General features: G+C 49.5%; 1 protein-coding gene across 3 annotated transcripts in view; it reads right to left on the bottom strand.

Annotated features, from left to right (window-relative positions):
- MGST3 (microsomal glutathione S-transferase 3) overlaps positions 1 to 17408 on the bottom strand; it is a 129438-nt gene that overhangs the window by 61972 nt on the left and 50058 nt on the right. For 2 of the 3 annotated variants that reach the window (XM_044301997.1, XM_044301996.1), the window contains exon 6: positions 8359 to 8406. The exons of the other annotated variant lie outside the window; for it this stretch is intronic. In XM_044301997.1, the coding sequence (XP_044157932.1) occupies positions 8359 to 8406 (48 nt within the window). The remainder of the gene's footprint in view (positions 1 to 8358; positions 8407 to 17408) is intronic. 3 annotated transcript variants of the gene reach the window in all.

Genomic DNA, 17408 nt, shown 5'->3' on the forward strand with positions numbered 1-17408 from the left:
ATTAGCAAGTGGCGAGGTGATCATCAGTCATCTCACCACTTGCTAATGTTAAGTATGTAAAGAGTTAATAGGAGCCCCGCGCTGGTCAAGACACTAAAAAGCCAGTGAACTATATCTCTTTCAAAAGTCCGTGCTTAGTAGGAGGGGAGGTTATCTCCTCCTACTAAGCACGGATTATTGAAAGAGATATGGTTCACTGGCTTTTTAGTGTCTTGACCAGCGCGGGGCTCCTATTAACCCTTTTATTCCCTTATTAAGAATGTTTGTGAGCCCAGGCAGGGAGCTCACACGGAGCACCAGCAGCGGCCCCTGAGTGTTATCAGGGCTGTAAAGACGATAAGGATTAGCCTTTATCAGCGGCAGTGCAGGGGTGACTGACAGTCTGTTTGTGGACTGTTTGTATTCGCTTCTCAAGCTAACCTCTGTTCTATGGAGCAGTCGGCGTGGAGCAGCTCCCTGTCTTCATGACTGACTGAAGATCAAGCTGCTGCGGGAGAATGGAGGGGGGGGGGGGGGTGAGAGGAGCAGACAATGGCAGGGCAGCCCGGGGGATACTATCACCAATCAGCAGCTCCTCTCTAATAACAGAGCTCTGTACTGTGCGGAGCTCTGTTATTGGATTGCCGTCTGCCTGCTGTATGAAATCCCGTTCTTCTTAAAGCGGCAGAGCAGCGGAGGTTCTAGACGCAAAAGGCGACAAGACTACAAAGTCTTGTCGCCATTTTGCAATTTTAAGTCGCGTTGGCGACCATTTTGGTCACCATCTGGAGCCCTGTAATGAATGGAGGCAGATTACTATGCCTGTTAGCATAGACAACTCCTCTCATGTGAAATACTTGATAACGGGGCAGAAGGCTTTAGAAAGGAGGAATTACTTTCACCACAGGACTACATGGCCATGCTAATTGCATATATTGCATTTAGACAATAGCATGTTGATTGTGGGGGGGGGGGGGGGGGTTAGGGAATAAAAAAAAGATAATGAAACAAAAGTTTAGTTGGAAGAAAAGGTAATCATATTAGTGCAAACAGTCTGCTTTTTTTTGTTGTTGTTGACTTGAAATAAAAAGATAATCCTATTTATGCAATGAGGCTGCTTTTGTCTAGTTGAAAAAGGAGATTTTTGTATAACTTACCAGTTAAATCTCTTTCTCGCTCTTCCTTGGGGGACACAGACCTTGGTATAGCTCAGCTCCCTAGGAGGCGTGACACTAAGTAAAACTGTTAAGCCCCTCCTCCATCAGCTATACCCTCAGCCTGGAGATAGAGGCTACCAGTTGCGTGTCCAAGTAGTGAAAGGATAACAACCAATAACGGAAACAACCAGCCAGCAACCCAACGGGGCGCCAGACCATAACCCTGTAACCAAACACAGAAGGGTGGGTGCTGTGTCCCCCAAGGAAGAGCGAGAAAGAGATTTAACTGGTAAGTTATACAAAAATCTCCTTTTCTCGCCCATTTTCCTTGGGGGACACAGACCTTGGGACGTTCAAGAGCAGTCCAAGAAGGGAGGGACCACAAACCCAAGGCGGACCACCACCGGAGCATCAGGAAACCGCTGCCTGCAAAACCAGGCGGCCCAAAGCAGCATCCGCTGATGCATGCGTATGCACTCTATAGAACCTTGTGAAAGTGTGCAGAGAGGACCAAGTGGCTGCTTTGCACAACTGTTCAGCCGAGGCCCGATGCCTCTGCGCCCAGGAAGCTCCGACTGCTCTGGTGGAATGAGCAGTGACGCTGAAAGGCGGAGCTCTACCCTTGGCTCGATAAGCCTCAGACACCGCCAGTTTAATGAAACGGGCAATAGCCACCTTGGAGACCGCCAAACCCTTGCGCGAACCCTCCGGAACCACAAACAGGGAGTCCGTGCGCCGAAAGGATCCGGTGACCTCCAGGTAAATCTTCAACGCCCTGACCACATCCAGACGGTGCAGTTCCCGTTCTCTGGGGTGGGAAGGAGAGGGACAGAGCGACGGAAGGACGATGTCCTCATTGATGTGAAAGGCGGAGACCACCTTTGGCAGGAAGGACGGGACAGGCCGAAGCACAACCTTATCCTGGTGGAAGATCAGGAAAGGTTCGGAGCAAGAAAGAGCCGCTAACTCCGACACCCGTCGGAGAGATGTGATGGCCACAAGAAAGATGACCTTGCAGGACAGAAGGCGAAGGGAGACCTCCCGTAAAGGCTCGAAGGGGGCTGATTGGAGCGCCGAGAGCACCACATTCAGGTCCCAGGATGGAACTGGAGGGCGGTACGGCGGAACAGAGTGAGCCACCCCTTGTAAGAAGGTCTTAATTGGCCCCAGAGGGGCCAGGGGACGCTGGAGAAGAATAGACAGCGCCGAAATCTGTCCCTTCAGAGAACTGAGGCTCAGCCCCAGGTCCAGACCCGACTGGAGGAAGGACAGGATCGTGGGAAGAGAAAACCGGAGAGGTGGGATGCTCCGGGACTCACAGAACCCCAGATAGGACCTCCAAACCCGATAGTAGATCCTAGAGGACACGGGCTTACGAGCACGGATCATGGTGCGGACTACGTCCGCGGAGAAACCCCGTCGCGTTAAGACGGCGGTCTCAATAGCCACGCCGTCAAACGTAGCGAGCCTAAATGCTCGTGGAAGATCGGTCCCTGAGAGAGAAGGTCTTCCCTGGAGGGCAGTGGCCACGGTGCGTCTGCCAACAGCAACATTAGGTCGGCGTACCAAGACCGGCGGGGCCAATCCGGGGCGATCAGAATCGCGGGAACGCCCTCTGCCGCGATCCTCCGAAGAACCCGTGGCAGGAGGGGGAAAGGAGGAAAGACGTACAGAAGGGAGAATTCGTGCCACGGAAGGACGAGCGCGTCGGCGCCGTACGCCTTCGGGTCCCGTGCCCTGGCCAGGTATCGGGGGACCTTGTGGTTGAATGTGGAAGCCATGAGGTCCACGTCGGGGCGACCCCAGCGAAGACAAAGGGCTTCGAACACCTCTGGGTGCAGGGACCATTCTCCCGGGTCGATGGTGGACCGGCTCAGGAAATCCGCCGCCCAGTTGTCCACCCCCGGGATGTAAATCGCGGATAAGGCCGGCACGTGCGCCTCCGCCCAGAGGAGAATGAGGGTCACCTCTTGCATCGCTGCAGCGCTGCGAGTGCCTCCCTGATGGTTTATGTATGCCACAGCCGTGGCATTGTCCGATTGGATCCGAACAGGGTGGCCCTTCAGTAGATGGGTCCAGTGTCTGAGGGACAGAAGAATCGCCCTCAGTTCCAGAATATTGATTGGAAGTCTGGACTCCGATAGAGACCAAACGCCCTGGACGGACCGGGGAGGGAAAACCCCCCCCCACCCCCGTAAGCTGGCATCGGTGGTAATCACCAGCCAGTTCAGTGGGAGGAAGGACCTCCCCCGTAGAGGGATATGCAACCACCAGCTGAGGGAAGCCCGAGCCAGGGGAGGCAGAAGAAAGGTCCTGTCCAGACTCCTCGGTGATTTGTCCCAGGCCGACAGAATTGCCCTCTGAAAGGTGCGGGATCGGAATTGTGCGAACGGCACCGCTTCGAAACAGGCAACCATCTTCCCCAACAACCGCATGCTGGATCTGAGGGAAGGGCGGTGATGACGGAGGAGACTGCGAACAGACCCGCAAAGGGCCAGACGCTTGTCCGACGGGAGGCGGACCTCCGCCAACTCCGTATCCAGGAGCATCCCCAGGAAGATCAGCCGTCTGGAGGGGGTAAGAGAAGACTTGGGGTGGTTGATGATCCAACCGAACCGCGTCAGGGTCTCCAGAGTGAGTCCCACACTGCCGGATGCCTGAGAGAAGGAGGGTGCCTTGACCAAGATGTCGTCCAAGTAAGGGAGAAGAAAAACACTTCTTGAACGCAGAAGGGCCAAGACAGGGGCCAGGACCTTGGTGAATACTCGAGGAGCCGTCGCCAGACCAAAGGGAAGGGCGACGAATTGGAAGTGATCGTCCCCCACCGCGAAGCGCAGGAAGCGGTGATGACATGGAGCAACCGGAACGTGGAGATATGCATCCTGAACGTCGATTGAGGCCATGAAATCCCCTCTTTCCAGGGAGGCCACTGCGGACCTGAGAGACTCCATCCGGAATCTCTGCAGTCGGAGAAAACGGTTCAGGCGCTTTAGGTCCAAGATCGGTCGCACTGAGCCTTCCTTCTTGGGAACCACAAAGAGGTTCGAGTAGAACCCCCTGAACCTTTCCGTCGGAGGCACGGGGGCGACGACACCCTTGTCCATTAGAGAGCGAATGGCCGTGAAGAAGGCGGCCGCTCGTACGGGATCCCGCGGAGGACGGGACCGGAAGAAACGGTCTGGCGGAATGGACGCAAATTCGATCTTGTATCCGCAAGATACAATCTCGAGCGCCCATGCGTCTGAGATGTGGGCCCGCCATACGTTCCTGAACAGTAGAAGGCGGCCCCCCACCCGGGTGGGTGGGGGCGCACCTTCAGGCAGAGGGCTGCTGGCCTGTGGGAGCCCGTGTGGGCTGGGGCTTGCGCCAGGTAGATTGCGTCCGAAAAAACGGCTTCTTGCGTCTATCCTGGGCTGGGCCAGAGGAAGAAGAACCGGCCGCGGGTCTAGACCCGGTGGGCTTGCGAAAGGACCGAAAACGGGACGAACCAGCGCGACCACGGGGGGCGCCCCTCGGCCTGGACTGGGGGAGGTGAGTACTCTTCCCACCCGTGGCCTCAGATATAAGTTCGTCCAGACGGGTTCCGAACAAGCGGGAACCCGTGAATGGTAGGCCAGCCAAAGAGCGTTTGGAAGCGGCGTCCGCCGCCCAAACCTTCAGCCAGAGTTCCCTCCTGACAGAAACTGCCAGGGCAGAGGAACGGGCAATGAGGGCACCCGCATCAAGAGAGGCCTCACAGACAAATTTTCCGGCCTGGACAATTAGTTGGGCTAAGGAACGGAGGTCCTGTAGAGGGACGTCCGACCCTAACTCCCGTTCCAGTTGCAAACCCCATTCAGAGACCGCTTTACCAGCCCAGGCGGAGGCAAAGACCGGTCTAAGGGCCGAACCAGAGGCAGTAAATATGGCCTTGGAGAGGGATTCCGTACGACGGTCCTCAGCAGACTGGAGGGAAGATCCGTCTTGTACAGGAATAGTAGTGCTTTTGGACAGGCGAGCCACGGGAGGATCAACCTTAGGCGGGGACGTCCACGTGGTCACAGAATCCGCTGGAAAGGGATAACAAATGTCCAGCTTTTTGGGTGTAACAAAGCGGACGTTAGGCCGGGTCCAAGCCTTGGACACCACAGAAGAAAAATCAGCGTGGATGGGAAAGACCTTGGAGGCCTGTCTGGGGCGAAGAAAGGACACGCCGGCCTGTTCAGAGCTGGGGGGGTCATCGTGTATGTGAAAGGTATCACGGATGCTAGTGATAAGATGCCCCACCGCGGACGCCAATTTGGACGGAAGCTCTGAGTCCATGTCCACGTCCGAATCCGCCAGTTCTCCCTCAGAAGGCGTATCCCTTTGAGAGGATAGACTTGACTGAGCTCGCACGCATGGCGGAGAGAGCGAAGCATCTGGAGAAGATGTGCGCTCAACCCTTGAACGTTTCTGAATATGCCGGGCCCTGGAAGATTCGCTGGGAGGCAGGGAATCAGTGGGGGCGGCAGAAACGGTAGTCCCAGCGGGTGCGACAGGGATTGTGGCAGCCTGCGGGAGAGGCGGTCTATCCACGAGACGGCCCACTACGTGTGTAAGGCTTTCCACCGCCTGAGACAGAGACCTAGCCCAGTCAGGGGGTTCAGAGGCACCGGGGGGCGCAGCGGAAAGCGGGCCCTGCACCGGGGCCTGACATGCAAGGCAATGCGGCTCAGATTGCCCACACGAAAAAAGTTCCTTACAGGCGGTACAGGCATGGTACCAGGGTTTGGGGGCACCCGTGGGATCTGACATGCTGAAAAGTGGTCGTACCCCAATACAGAGACCACAAGGGATATAGCAGCTATGACCAGGAGGGTTAGGAGAGGGTTAACTGTCCTACCAGTGCCTCAGAAGAACGTCAGGAGTAGAGAAGGATCAGCAGCAGCTGCAGCAGCAGCAGCAGGGAGCAGCAAACAGCAGAGAGCCTGCAGATAGCGCCCACAGAAGCCGAGCGATATACCAGGTGCTCAGAGTCCCCCACGTGTCCCAGCTTCCTGTCTAGAAGTGAGGAAACGCGGGAAGAATTCAGCAGAAGCGCGGGGAACAAGCTCCGCCCCCTCCAGCGCTTGAAATGTCTCCTGTGAAGGAGAACCTAACTCCGCCCCCAAAATGGCGCGCGCGCGCGTAAGCCACGCCCCCTGCTGCCGAAAAAACTCGCAGGGCTAAGAAGAAGCAGGATGCCATGAAATAAAGGGCCCGCAGGCCCCAAGAGTGCGGCGATTATTCCCAGGTGGGTGACCTTCTGCCACCATTGTCCCCTGCCCCGCCGATGCCGATATGGTCATGTCGGGCATAAGCCCCGCCCCCCGTTCGGAACGGAGCGGGCGGCGGCGGGAGGGAGAGAGGGAGAGATCAGCCGTCTTGAAGAGTAGCCTGAAAATGGGGGAAAACGGCGTGGGGGTGCAGGATACACGGAGGGGAGCTGGGGAGGGTCTGCTGGAGCGCTCAGAATGAGCGACCACGGGTGCCCCCCTTACCCAGAGGGGTACATGCTTGCCGATAGGGACGGGGTATGGGCTGGAAAAGCCATCTCACCTGTCTTCACCCTCAGTTCCTTCCAGCAGGGTCGCCCCTTCAGCTACTGGCACCGCAGTGGCAGGAAGCTGGGAGAGGGGCTTTGCGTGCGGGCGACCCCCTAGCTGGCGGGATGTAGGGGAGCCATTGCTGCCCAGATCCTCCTATTGCTTCTGTGGGGGAGGCAGCAGTGCAGATAAGTTGGCACTGGCGCAGCTCACCCCGGGAGAGCAGAGAGGCCCAATGCGTCTCTGGTATCCCTAGGAAAAAACAAAATAAATAACAATTAGAGAAAAAATTACAACAAGGAGAAAACAGCCCTGCAGTAGCAGGGAGTGTCTTGCCTCCTTGGACACTAAGCTAAAACTGGTAGCCTCTATCTCCAGGCTGAGGGTATAGCTGATGGAGGAGGGGCTTAACAGTTTTACTTAGTGTCACGCCTCCTAGGGAGCTGAGCTATACCAAGGTCTGTGTCCCCCAAGGAAAATGGGCGAGAAATAAATATTTTTAGCCCTGTACTTGTTTTGGACTGAATCTTTTTTGCACATTCTACTTTTGGAGTTGCAGTGTGTGCATTTCACTTTCCTGTGGTTATACATCGGTTTCATCTTGAAATATGTTTATGGATACATGTGGGAGTGTGCCCCTTATAGTGTGAAGCTGTCAGGTATGTTTAGGGACACAAGTGGGAGCGTTACCCTCATATTGTGATGATGTCAGGTATGTTTATGGATACATGTGGGAGCGTGCCCCTTAGGCTACATGCACACGACTGTTCCGTTTTTTGCGGACTCCAAACGGATCAGTTAAGCCCCAATGCATTCTGAATGGAAAAGGATCCGTTCAGAATGCATCAGCTTGGCTCCGATCCGCCTCCATTCCGCTCTGGAGGCGGACACCAAAACGCTGGTGTCCGCCTGACGATGCAGAGCCAAACGGATCCGTCCGGACTCACAATTGAAGTCAATGGGGACGGATCCGTTTGGCCTGGTTCCGCTTTGACACGGATCCGTTAGAAACCGTTCACGTCTCTGCGCATGCACAGAAATTGGGGTGCAGCAGGCACTATGCGGGGCTGCAGTCTCTGGGAGTGATTATGTCACTTGGGGGGGATTATGGCTCCTGTCAGATACATTTTTCTAATCATTTTATTATTAGGGTCGTCCCAAAAAAACTAAAAAAAAAAAAAAATTCGGGAAAGTTCTGGGTGGGCAAGCACCAATCACCTTGTGCTCTCGCCGCGCTATATCAAAGATGGAGCATCGCTCCATCTCGGCGTGTCACGGAGTGTCACTCTGTTTCTGTATATCACAGGACGAATCATTAGAGAGGCATTATAGTCGCCGCATGTGGACATCTGGCCAATTGCCAGTGTCCCATCATGTAGCGAATCCATGCCATCCATCACTACATACATTAAATCTACACAGCCAGGCGCTACTTGCACAGAAGACAACAGTACCTACTTTGCAAAGACACAAGCCTAGGGTATGTAATCCTTGAAATCGTTACCTATATTTTATTGAGGACTAAAAATAATCTTAATCACTATCTATATCACCCACCCGGGTTATTTCCCAGTGTATTTAGCAAATAGGCACTTGCATCCATATACTCGCACATTAAAGTCTCTTTGTAATAATGGTAACGATTAATATTATAAGGTAACTGAAAAGGATAAAACCTGGATAAGCGATCTCTCCTGTAGGTGTCCACAACTCACAATGAGTAACTGCGGAATTAAAAAACAAAAACAAAATTAAGTAAGACAATGCTTATATCAGAAGTATCATATGCACTAACTCTAATGTCGCCAGAAGCCTTTGGGACACTCTATTCCCCCCCCGCATGGCAACATGATCAAGTATCATAAACCTCAGTTCTTGTTCTTTGTTTATACTCACTAAAATGTTTAGATACCGGTAGATCACCCATGAAGAATCACAGGTGAGGTAATGTCTAATTGTACATTTTTCTCCTGTTACTGGGTGTACAAATTCCTTCCCTTTTTGCATCAGTTTACAATTACACAATTGAGGCAGGGATAACTGCAGTTATTTTTGGTCTTAAAGAAATTCTGTCGTATGCGTGCTTGTTCTGGAACACTAGTCCTCACCACTCTATTTTAATGTTACGCGTCCTTCTATAGGACATCAATGGGGCCTCTTTAAATGCTGAAATTTTAGGGTAACCACTCTGTAATATACCCCAATGTCTCCTGATGATTTGTTCCACCTTAGCGCCATCGTCATTGTATGTGGATACAAAAGGTATCCGGTTGGAGCTTTGCTTAGGGCGTGATCTTTTTTTTTCACCTCCTCATGAGGGAGGGATTTTACTTTATTAATGTGTCCCTTTACTAATGCTGTGGGATATCCCCTTTCCAGGAAGGATTCCCCCATTTTTTCCAAGGCTCTATTTAAATGTTCTTCCTCATCCACAATCCTTTTAACTCGTAGCATCTGACTATATGGGAGCAAATTAATCATCCTAGTCGGGTGACAACTTGCAAATTGCCCATGGCCGTGCCCACCCGCTTTGGTCTGCACAGAATACGTAGATCCTTCTAGTGCCCTACCAACAGCTCGCAATCCCTCTCTATGATCTATGGATGTATAGAGGGACACTATATAAAATGACGCCAAAATGCTACCATCTGGTACTCCTAACTGCTGATATCCTCTCCCAAAAAAATAAAAAAAATCACCTGTGTCCCTGACATATGATTTAGCCCTAATAGCAAATTCCCTCAAAGCTCTGTCCAAAAATATAGCAATATTGGACAGGACAGGATAGATTCCCTCCCCGAAATAATCGGGCGTCCTGGAAGGTTATCTAAACTTTTATGTATTTTAGGCAATACATATATAAATGGGACAACAGGCGATTTGACAATCACAAACTCTTTCAGCTGTTTGTCGATAATACCTTCCTTTTCAGCTTTTGTTAGTATCACCTCTATGCTCTTAGTAATGTCAAACTTCTGTAATTGAGGCTCTATCTCCTGAACGTATTTGGCTGTTATGCTTATGGTACTGTGCCAATGTTAGTAAATGTAGTTCAAGCAAAAGGTTCTTTTTTGTTACATTTTCATAGTCCCTTTTAAGATTGGTCACCGAGGGTACATTCAAAAAGATGGCCTCACCCTCTACTGCTCCTATAATCCTTTCAACAGTCATTGTATGAAAAAACATGTGTTTCATGATTGACTGAAGAGTTCTCCATACCTTGTTGCAATACACTTGCGGGTCCACACCAGGCCCTTACTTTTTCCACGGGTGCAAAGCCTTGAAGACCACAGATATATCCAGAAAATCACAGAGCAGCACTCAAGCAGTTCAGGTGCCAGCGTTATCCCCTTGGTCCTGGGGTCCAAAGACAATGGGACTATGAAAATGTAACAAAAAAGAACCTTTCGCTTGAACTACATTTACGAACATTGGCACAGTACCATAAGCAGAACCGGATCCCGAGGGGGATAAGGACTCGGTTGAAACCTAATATGTTTACGCAAGATGCTGAATTTCGTGCTAAAAATTTGAATCTATATCCAATAAATATGCACTTGACATTATTCTCAATATTGAATACCTGCATAAAGATGTGTCGGCCTCTAAAGACAGGAGGCAAGACCTTGAAAACTCATTGAGAACCAATATGACATCAGATGAGTGGGTGGCCTTTTTGCAAAAGCAACAGTCTTTTCTGTCTAAGATGCATAGTGAAGTGGAGGATACAAAACGTGCAAAATGGTATCGGGACAAACAGGATTACAAGAGCAGACGAATATATATGTAGTAAATATATCATATGAGTTGAATTCTATAGAGATGAAAGTGTTAAATAAGGGTTTGTCATTTTGTCCGCAGTCTAAGATGGATTGGTTCCAGTTGGAGCTGGACTTGAACAGCTTCTTTATATCTTTGAAGCTGAGGGTTTGGTTTGACTCCAGCTCCTCTGGAACCATAGTAAGTGGTGTACTACCCTGTACACAGGGAAATCCACTGACTTTAAAACAATTTGATTTATATGCTTAGGCTACTTTCACACTTGCGGCAGGACAGATCCGGCAGGCTGGTCTCCCTGTCGGATCTGTCCTTCCGCTGTTTCGCCGTATCGCCGCTCCGTTTCCATTGACTATAATGGGGACGGGGGCTGAGCTCCGGCGCAGCACTGCGAAAGCCACCGGACTAAAGTCCTGCATGTCCGACTTTTTAGTCCGGCGGCTTTCGCCGTGCACCGCCGGAGCTCAGCCCCCGTCCCCATTATAGTCAATGGAAACGGAGCGGCGGTCCGACGAAACAGCGGAAGGACGGATCCGACAGGGAGACCAGCCTGCCGGATCCGTCCTGCCGCAAGTGTGAAAGTACCCCAAAAGTGATTTTACACCTTTGATTAGTTCACATGTTATGGAGTCCTTTATGGAGTGTGTTAAGACGGATATCACGGACCTCAAGGATAGGTTTCGTGGTACACCATTAACTAAACCAAATATCACTACTGAGGAAATGCGTGCGTTGGAGGGGTTGTCCAATAACCACGATCTCACCATAAAACCCGGCTGACAAGGGGGGTGGGATCCTGGCGATGGACACAGCCAAATACGTTCAGGAGATAGAGCGTCAATTACAGACTGGTGATACATACAAATTACTGAACAGGGACCCGAACCTGAAAAGGAAGGTATTATCGACAAACAGCTGAAAGAGTTTCTGATTGTCAAATCGCCTGTCGTCCCATTGATATATGTATTGCCTAAAATACATAAAAGTTTAGATAACCTTCCAGGACGCCCGATTATTTCGGGGAGGGAATCTATCCTGTCCAATATTGCTATATTTTTGGACAGAGCTTTGAGGGAATTTGCTATTAGGGCTAAATCATATGTCAGGGACACAGGTGATTTATTTTTTATTTTTTTGGGAGAGGATATCAGCAGTTAGGAGTACCAGATGGTAGCATTTTGGTGTCATTTGATATAGTGTCCCTCTATACATCCATAGATCATAGAGAGGGATTGCGAGCTGTGGGTAGGGCACTAGAAGGATCTTTTGGAACTTACACTAAGGTGCAATTATTTTGGGTTCCAGGACAGATTCTATCTGCAGCGGGTGGGCACAGCCATGGGCTCGAATGTCGCGCCCACTTATGCAAATAGCTTTGTCCGTTCTCTTGAGGAGCGCCTTGTCTATGTATTTCCCCACTATAGACATGTTCTTATGTGGTGGAGGTACATAGACGACGTGTTCCTCATCTGGACAGGAGCCCAGGATGCTCTGGTGGAATTCCATTCGTTCCTTAATGGTATGGATGAGCATATCTAGTTCACATTGGTGGCATCCAGTGAAAGAGTACAATTTCTGGACACACAGGTATACATGAAGGATGGACAGCTACATACAGATTTGTATGTCAAGGAAACCGATAAAAATACTTTGCTACAATTTGCAAGTTGTCACCCAACTAGGATGATTAATTTGCTCCCATATAGTCAGATGCTACGAGTTAAAAGGATTGTGGATGAGGAAGAACATTTAAATAGAGCCTTGAAAAAAATGGGGGAATCCTTCCTGAAAATGGGAATATCCCACAGCATTAGTAAAGGGACACATTAATAAAGTAAAATCCCTCCCTCATGAGGAGGTGAAAAAAAAAAAATCACGCCCTAAGCAAAGCTCCAACCGGATACCTTTTGTATCCACATACAATGACGATGGCGCTAAGGTGGAACAAATCATCAGGAGACATTGGGGTATATTACAGAGTGGTTACCCTAAAATGTCAGCTTTTAAAAAGGGCCCATTGATGTCCTATAGAAGGACGCGTAACATTAAAATAGAGTGGTGAGGACTAGTGTTCCAGAACAAGAACGCATACGACAGACTTTCTTGAGGACCAAAAATAACTGCAGTTATCCCTGCCTCAATTGTGTAAATTGTAAACTGATGCAAAAAGGGAAGGAATTTGTATACCCAGTAACAGGAGAAAAATGTACAATTAGACATTACCTCACCTGTGATTCTTCATGGGTGATCTACCGGTATCTAAACATTTTAGTGAGTATAAACAAAGAACAAGAGCTGAGGTTTATGATACTTGATCATGTTGCCATGCGGGGGGGGAATAGAGTGTCCCAAAGGCTTCTGGCGACATTAGAGTTAGTGCATATGATACTTCTGATATAAGCATTGTCTTACTTAATTTTGGTATTTTTTTTAAATTCCGCAGTTACTCATTGTGAGTTGTGGACACCTACAGGAGAGATCGCTTATCCAGGTTTTATCCTTTTCAGTTACCTTATAATATTAATCGTTACCATTATTACAAAGAGACTTTAATGTGCGAGTATATGGATGCAAGTGCCTATTTGCTAAATACACTGGGAAATAATCCGGGTGGGTAATATAGATAGTGATTAAGATTATTTTTAGTCCTCAATAAAATATAGGTAACGATTTCAAGGATTACATACCCTAGGCTTGTGTCTTTGCAAAGTAGGTACTGTTGTCTTCAGTGCAAGTAGCGCCTGGCTGTGTAGATTTAATGTATGTAGTGATGGATGGCATGGAGTCGCTACATGATGGGACACTGGCAATTGGCCAGATGTCCACATGCGGCGACTATAATGCCTCTCTAATGATTCGTCCTGTGATATAGAGAAACACACAGGGTGGGAGGCGGAGTCAAACATTGGCATGTTGCGATACTGACCCGCCCCGAGCGCCGGGTTCATGATGCACTACGCCACGAGGGTAACGCAGGCGCAGTAAGCAGAGTGACACGCCGAGATGGAGCGATGCTCCATCTTTGATATAGCGCGGCGAGAGCACAAGGTAACTGAAGCTTATGGATTCCTGTGATCTGCAGTTTTCTTGCAGGTACGAATTGTGATTGAACAAGCCATGGATGTTTTAACTACCATCAGTATTGGGTGAAGCACGATTGCACTTTACATGAAGCACTAAGAAATTGAAGATAATCACGGATACGTGATGCACTTTACCTGAGAGCGTCAGAAGGCTGCTACACCATGAATTGTCTTTTTACTGAGTTTGTATATGCACCAGTGTGTAACTAATCAGGAAATTAGCAGATTACTTCCTGCAATGGCTCTATATATGCACAGTCACTTTATTGTATGTTTCACTTGGCTTGATAATGGCTCTGTGAGATCTGAAACGTTGCCTGTATCAACATGTGTTGAATAAATATCACATTTTTTCACTTTTTTACCCAAGGAGTGCTGCGTTATATTTATTTGGATTGTGTTTGGACCCCAGGACCAAGGGGATAATGCTGGCACCTGAACTGCTTGAAGCTAGGAGTGCTGCCCTGTGATTTTCTGTATGTGTGTATATATAAAAATAATTATAATATAAATAAATATTATATATATATATATATATATATATATATATTATTATTTTTTTTATATATATTTTTTTTAAATACATTCTGTTTAAAAAAAAAAAAAAACAATTTTAGGCTACTTTCACACTAGCGTTCAGAGCGGATCCGTCTGAGACGGCCTAATCCATTTCGGCCGATATTGGTACATATCGGCAGAAAATATGGTTGGTTATATACGTTCGGGCGGCCGGCGGCGCCCCTCATGCTGTGCCTCCTAAACTCTTGCCGCTCTAAAGAATCTCCGGCTCAGTGCTGCGCAGCCTGCTGTGTCTGCTCTGTGCTACTGCTGTTGTTAGTGTAGCGTGGTCGAGCTCTGTTCGTTCCGCGGTACAGGAGCTTTTGTTTCCTGTACCCGGCCGGACTGACAGGAAGTGCTCACTTAGTGTGCACTTCCTTTCAGTCCGGCCGGGTACAAGAAACAAATGCTCCTGTACGGCGGACCGAACAGAGCTCGGCCACGCTACACAGGCTACACTAGAGGTGAAAAGGGAGGGGTGTAAAATGAGAGTGACAAGGGGGTGTGTAAAATGAGAGTGACAAGGGGGGGGGGGTGTAAAATGAGAGTGACAAGGGAGGGGGGGTAGAATGAGAGTGACAAGGGAGGGGGGGAGTAGAATGAGAGTGACAAGGGGGGGTAGAATGAGAGTGACAAGGGGGGGGGTAGAATGAGAGTGACAAGGGGGGGTAGAATGAGAGTGACAAGGGAGGGTGTAGAATGAGAGTGACAAGGGAGGGGGGGTAGAATGAGAGTGACAAGGGAGGGGGGGTAGAATGAGAGTGACAAGGGAGGGGGGGGAGTAGAATGAGAGTGACAAGGGGGGGGTAGAATGAGAGTGACAAGGGGGGGTAGAATGAGAGTGACAAGGGGGGGTAGAATGAGAGTGACAAGGGGGGGTAGAATGAGAGTGACAAGGGGGGGTAGAATGAGAGTGACAAGGGAGGGTGTAGAATGAGAGTGACAAGGGAGGGGGGGTAGAATGAGAGTGACAAGGGAGGGGGGGTAGAATGAGAGTGACAAGGGAGGGGGGAGTAGAATGAGAGTGACAAGGGGGGGTAGAATGAGAGTGACAAGGGGGGGGTAGAATGAGAGTGACAAGGGGGGGTAGAATGAGAGTGACAAGGGAGGGTGTAGAATGAGAGTGACAAGGGAGGGTGTAGAATGAGAGTGACAAGGGAGGGGGGGTAGAATGAGAGTGACAAGGGAGGGGGGGGTAGAATGAGAGTGACAAGGGAGGGGGGGTAGAATGAGAGTGACAAGGGAGGGGGGGGAGTAGAATGAGAGTGACAAGGGGGGGTAGAATGAGAGTGACAAGGGGGGGGTAGAATGAGATAGACAAGGGGGGGGTAGAATGAGAGTGACAAGGGAGGGTGTAGAATGAGAGTGACAAGGGAGGGGGGGTAGAATAGGAGTGACAAGGGAGGGTGTAGAATGAGAGTGACAAGGGAGGGGGGGTAGAATAAGAGTGACAAGGGAGGGGGGAAATGAGAGTGACAAAGGAGGGAGGGGGGGGGGGGAGAGTGACTTTTTTTTTAAATAACCACTTTGGGTGGCATTGTGTGTATAATATCTATGTATCTGTTTAACTTTATATTTTAATTCACTTTCCTTTTTTTTTACTTAAAAAAAGTATTTTAAAAGTATTTGGGCAAAAAGGCAGTTTCGTTTTCGGTCAAGGGCATCCTGAATTTTCGGTTTCGGACCAGAATTTTCATTTCGGTGCACCCCTAGTCCAGACTTTTACATTAAAAGTCAATGGGGGACGAATCCGTTTGAAGATTGAGCCATAGTGTGTCATCTTCAAACGGATCCGTCCCCATTGAATTACATCGTAAGTCTGGCCGGATCCGCACGCCTCCGCATGGCCAGGCAGACACCCGAACGCTGCAAGCAGCGTTCGGGTGTCCACCTGCTGAGCGGAGCGGAGGCTGAACACTGTCAGACTGATGCATTCTGAGCGGATCCGCGTCCACTCAGAATGCATTAGTGCTGGACGGATGCGTTCGGGGCCGCTTGTGAGCCCCTTCAAACGGAGCTCACAAGCGGACACCCGAACGCTAGTGTGAAGATTTCAATTACTTACCGGTAATTGGTTTTAGCTCTAGCCCCCACAGCGGCACGACAGGAGGATACCCCGCCTCCCCAGGGACAGGAAACAACGTGGAGCTCTTTAAATACTCCCCTCCCCTTACCTGCTCCAGTAAATAACCGAGAAACTCTGGAATGGATGCAACAAAATTAATCTTTTATGTGTTATTGAAAAATATACAAGGATATCTCCGAGAAAAGACACCAAAAAAACTTTTTCCTTCTTTCCTTTTTTTTTTTTTTTTTTAAATAAAAAGTTAGAATAATTAATGGCAGGGAAATTCCCTGTGCCGCTGTGGGGGCTAGAGGAAAAACCAATTACCGGTAAGTAATTGAAATCTTTCCAAACACCCCCCCAGCGGCACGACAGGAGGAATAACAGAGGAATCCCATATCAGGGGGGGACAACCGCAGATAATACTCTGCGAGAAAATGATAACTCCCTGTTCTTCAACACGTCTAACTGATAATGTCTAAAGAAAGTAGAAGGTGACGACCAGGTGGCTGCCTGGCAAATTTGCGATAACGGAACCTCCGCTGATTCAGCCCAAGAGGCTGCTACAGATCGGGTTGAATGGGCTTTCAGGCCTGCCGGGGGAGGAACCTCCCTTAAGTCATAACAGGTCAGGATTGTCGATCTGATCCATCGACTAACAGATGCCTTGCTTGCTGCGTTCCCTTTATTTAGGCCTGCAAATTGAATAAACAGTCTGTCTGTTTTCCTGAGATCTTCCGTAGCCTTTAGGTAGGCAAGGACTGTTCTTCTCCTGACTGCCTGACGGGGATCCAAAGGAAGGGAGGGACACCTCCTGAAGACAGTGGAACTTAGAGACCACCTTAGGTAAAAAAGAGGGAGAATGTCTCAGTACTATCCTATCATCCTTGATGGACAGGTACGGGGGCCTGCACGAGAAGGCCTGGATCTCCCCCACCCTCCTAGCCAAGGTGATGGCCACTAAAAAAAAACGTTTTAAAGGTAAGTAACTTTAGAGATATCTCAGATAAGGGTTCAAAGGGACTGTCTGATAAGGCTGCTAATACTAGATTCAAGTCCCAAGGGGGGACAGTGGACCTCACTATTGGTTGCTTTCTACGACCTCCTTTCACAAATCTCTTTACAAGGTCTACCTCTGCTAATTTAATATCAAGTAAGGCACTCAAAGCTGATATGTGAACTTTTATAGTGCTTACCCTTAGCCCCTTCTGCAGACCTGACTGGAGGAACTCTAGGACCTTAG

The sequence above is a fragment of the Bufo gargarizans genome, chromosome 7 (genome assembly GCF_014858855.1).
Source record: "Bufo gargarizans isolate SCDJY-AF-19 chromosome 7, ASM1485885v1, whole genome shotgun sequence".
Classification (NCBI taxonomy): domain Eukaryota; kingdom Metazoa; phylum Chordata; class Amphibia; order Anura; family Bufonidae; genus Bufo; species Bufo gargarizans.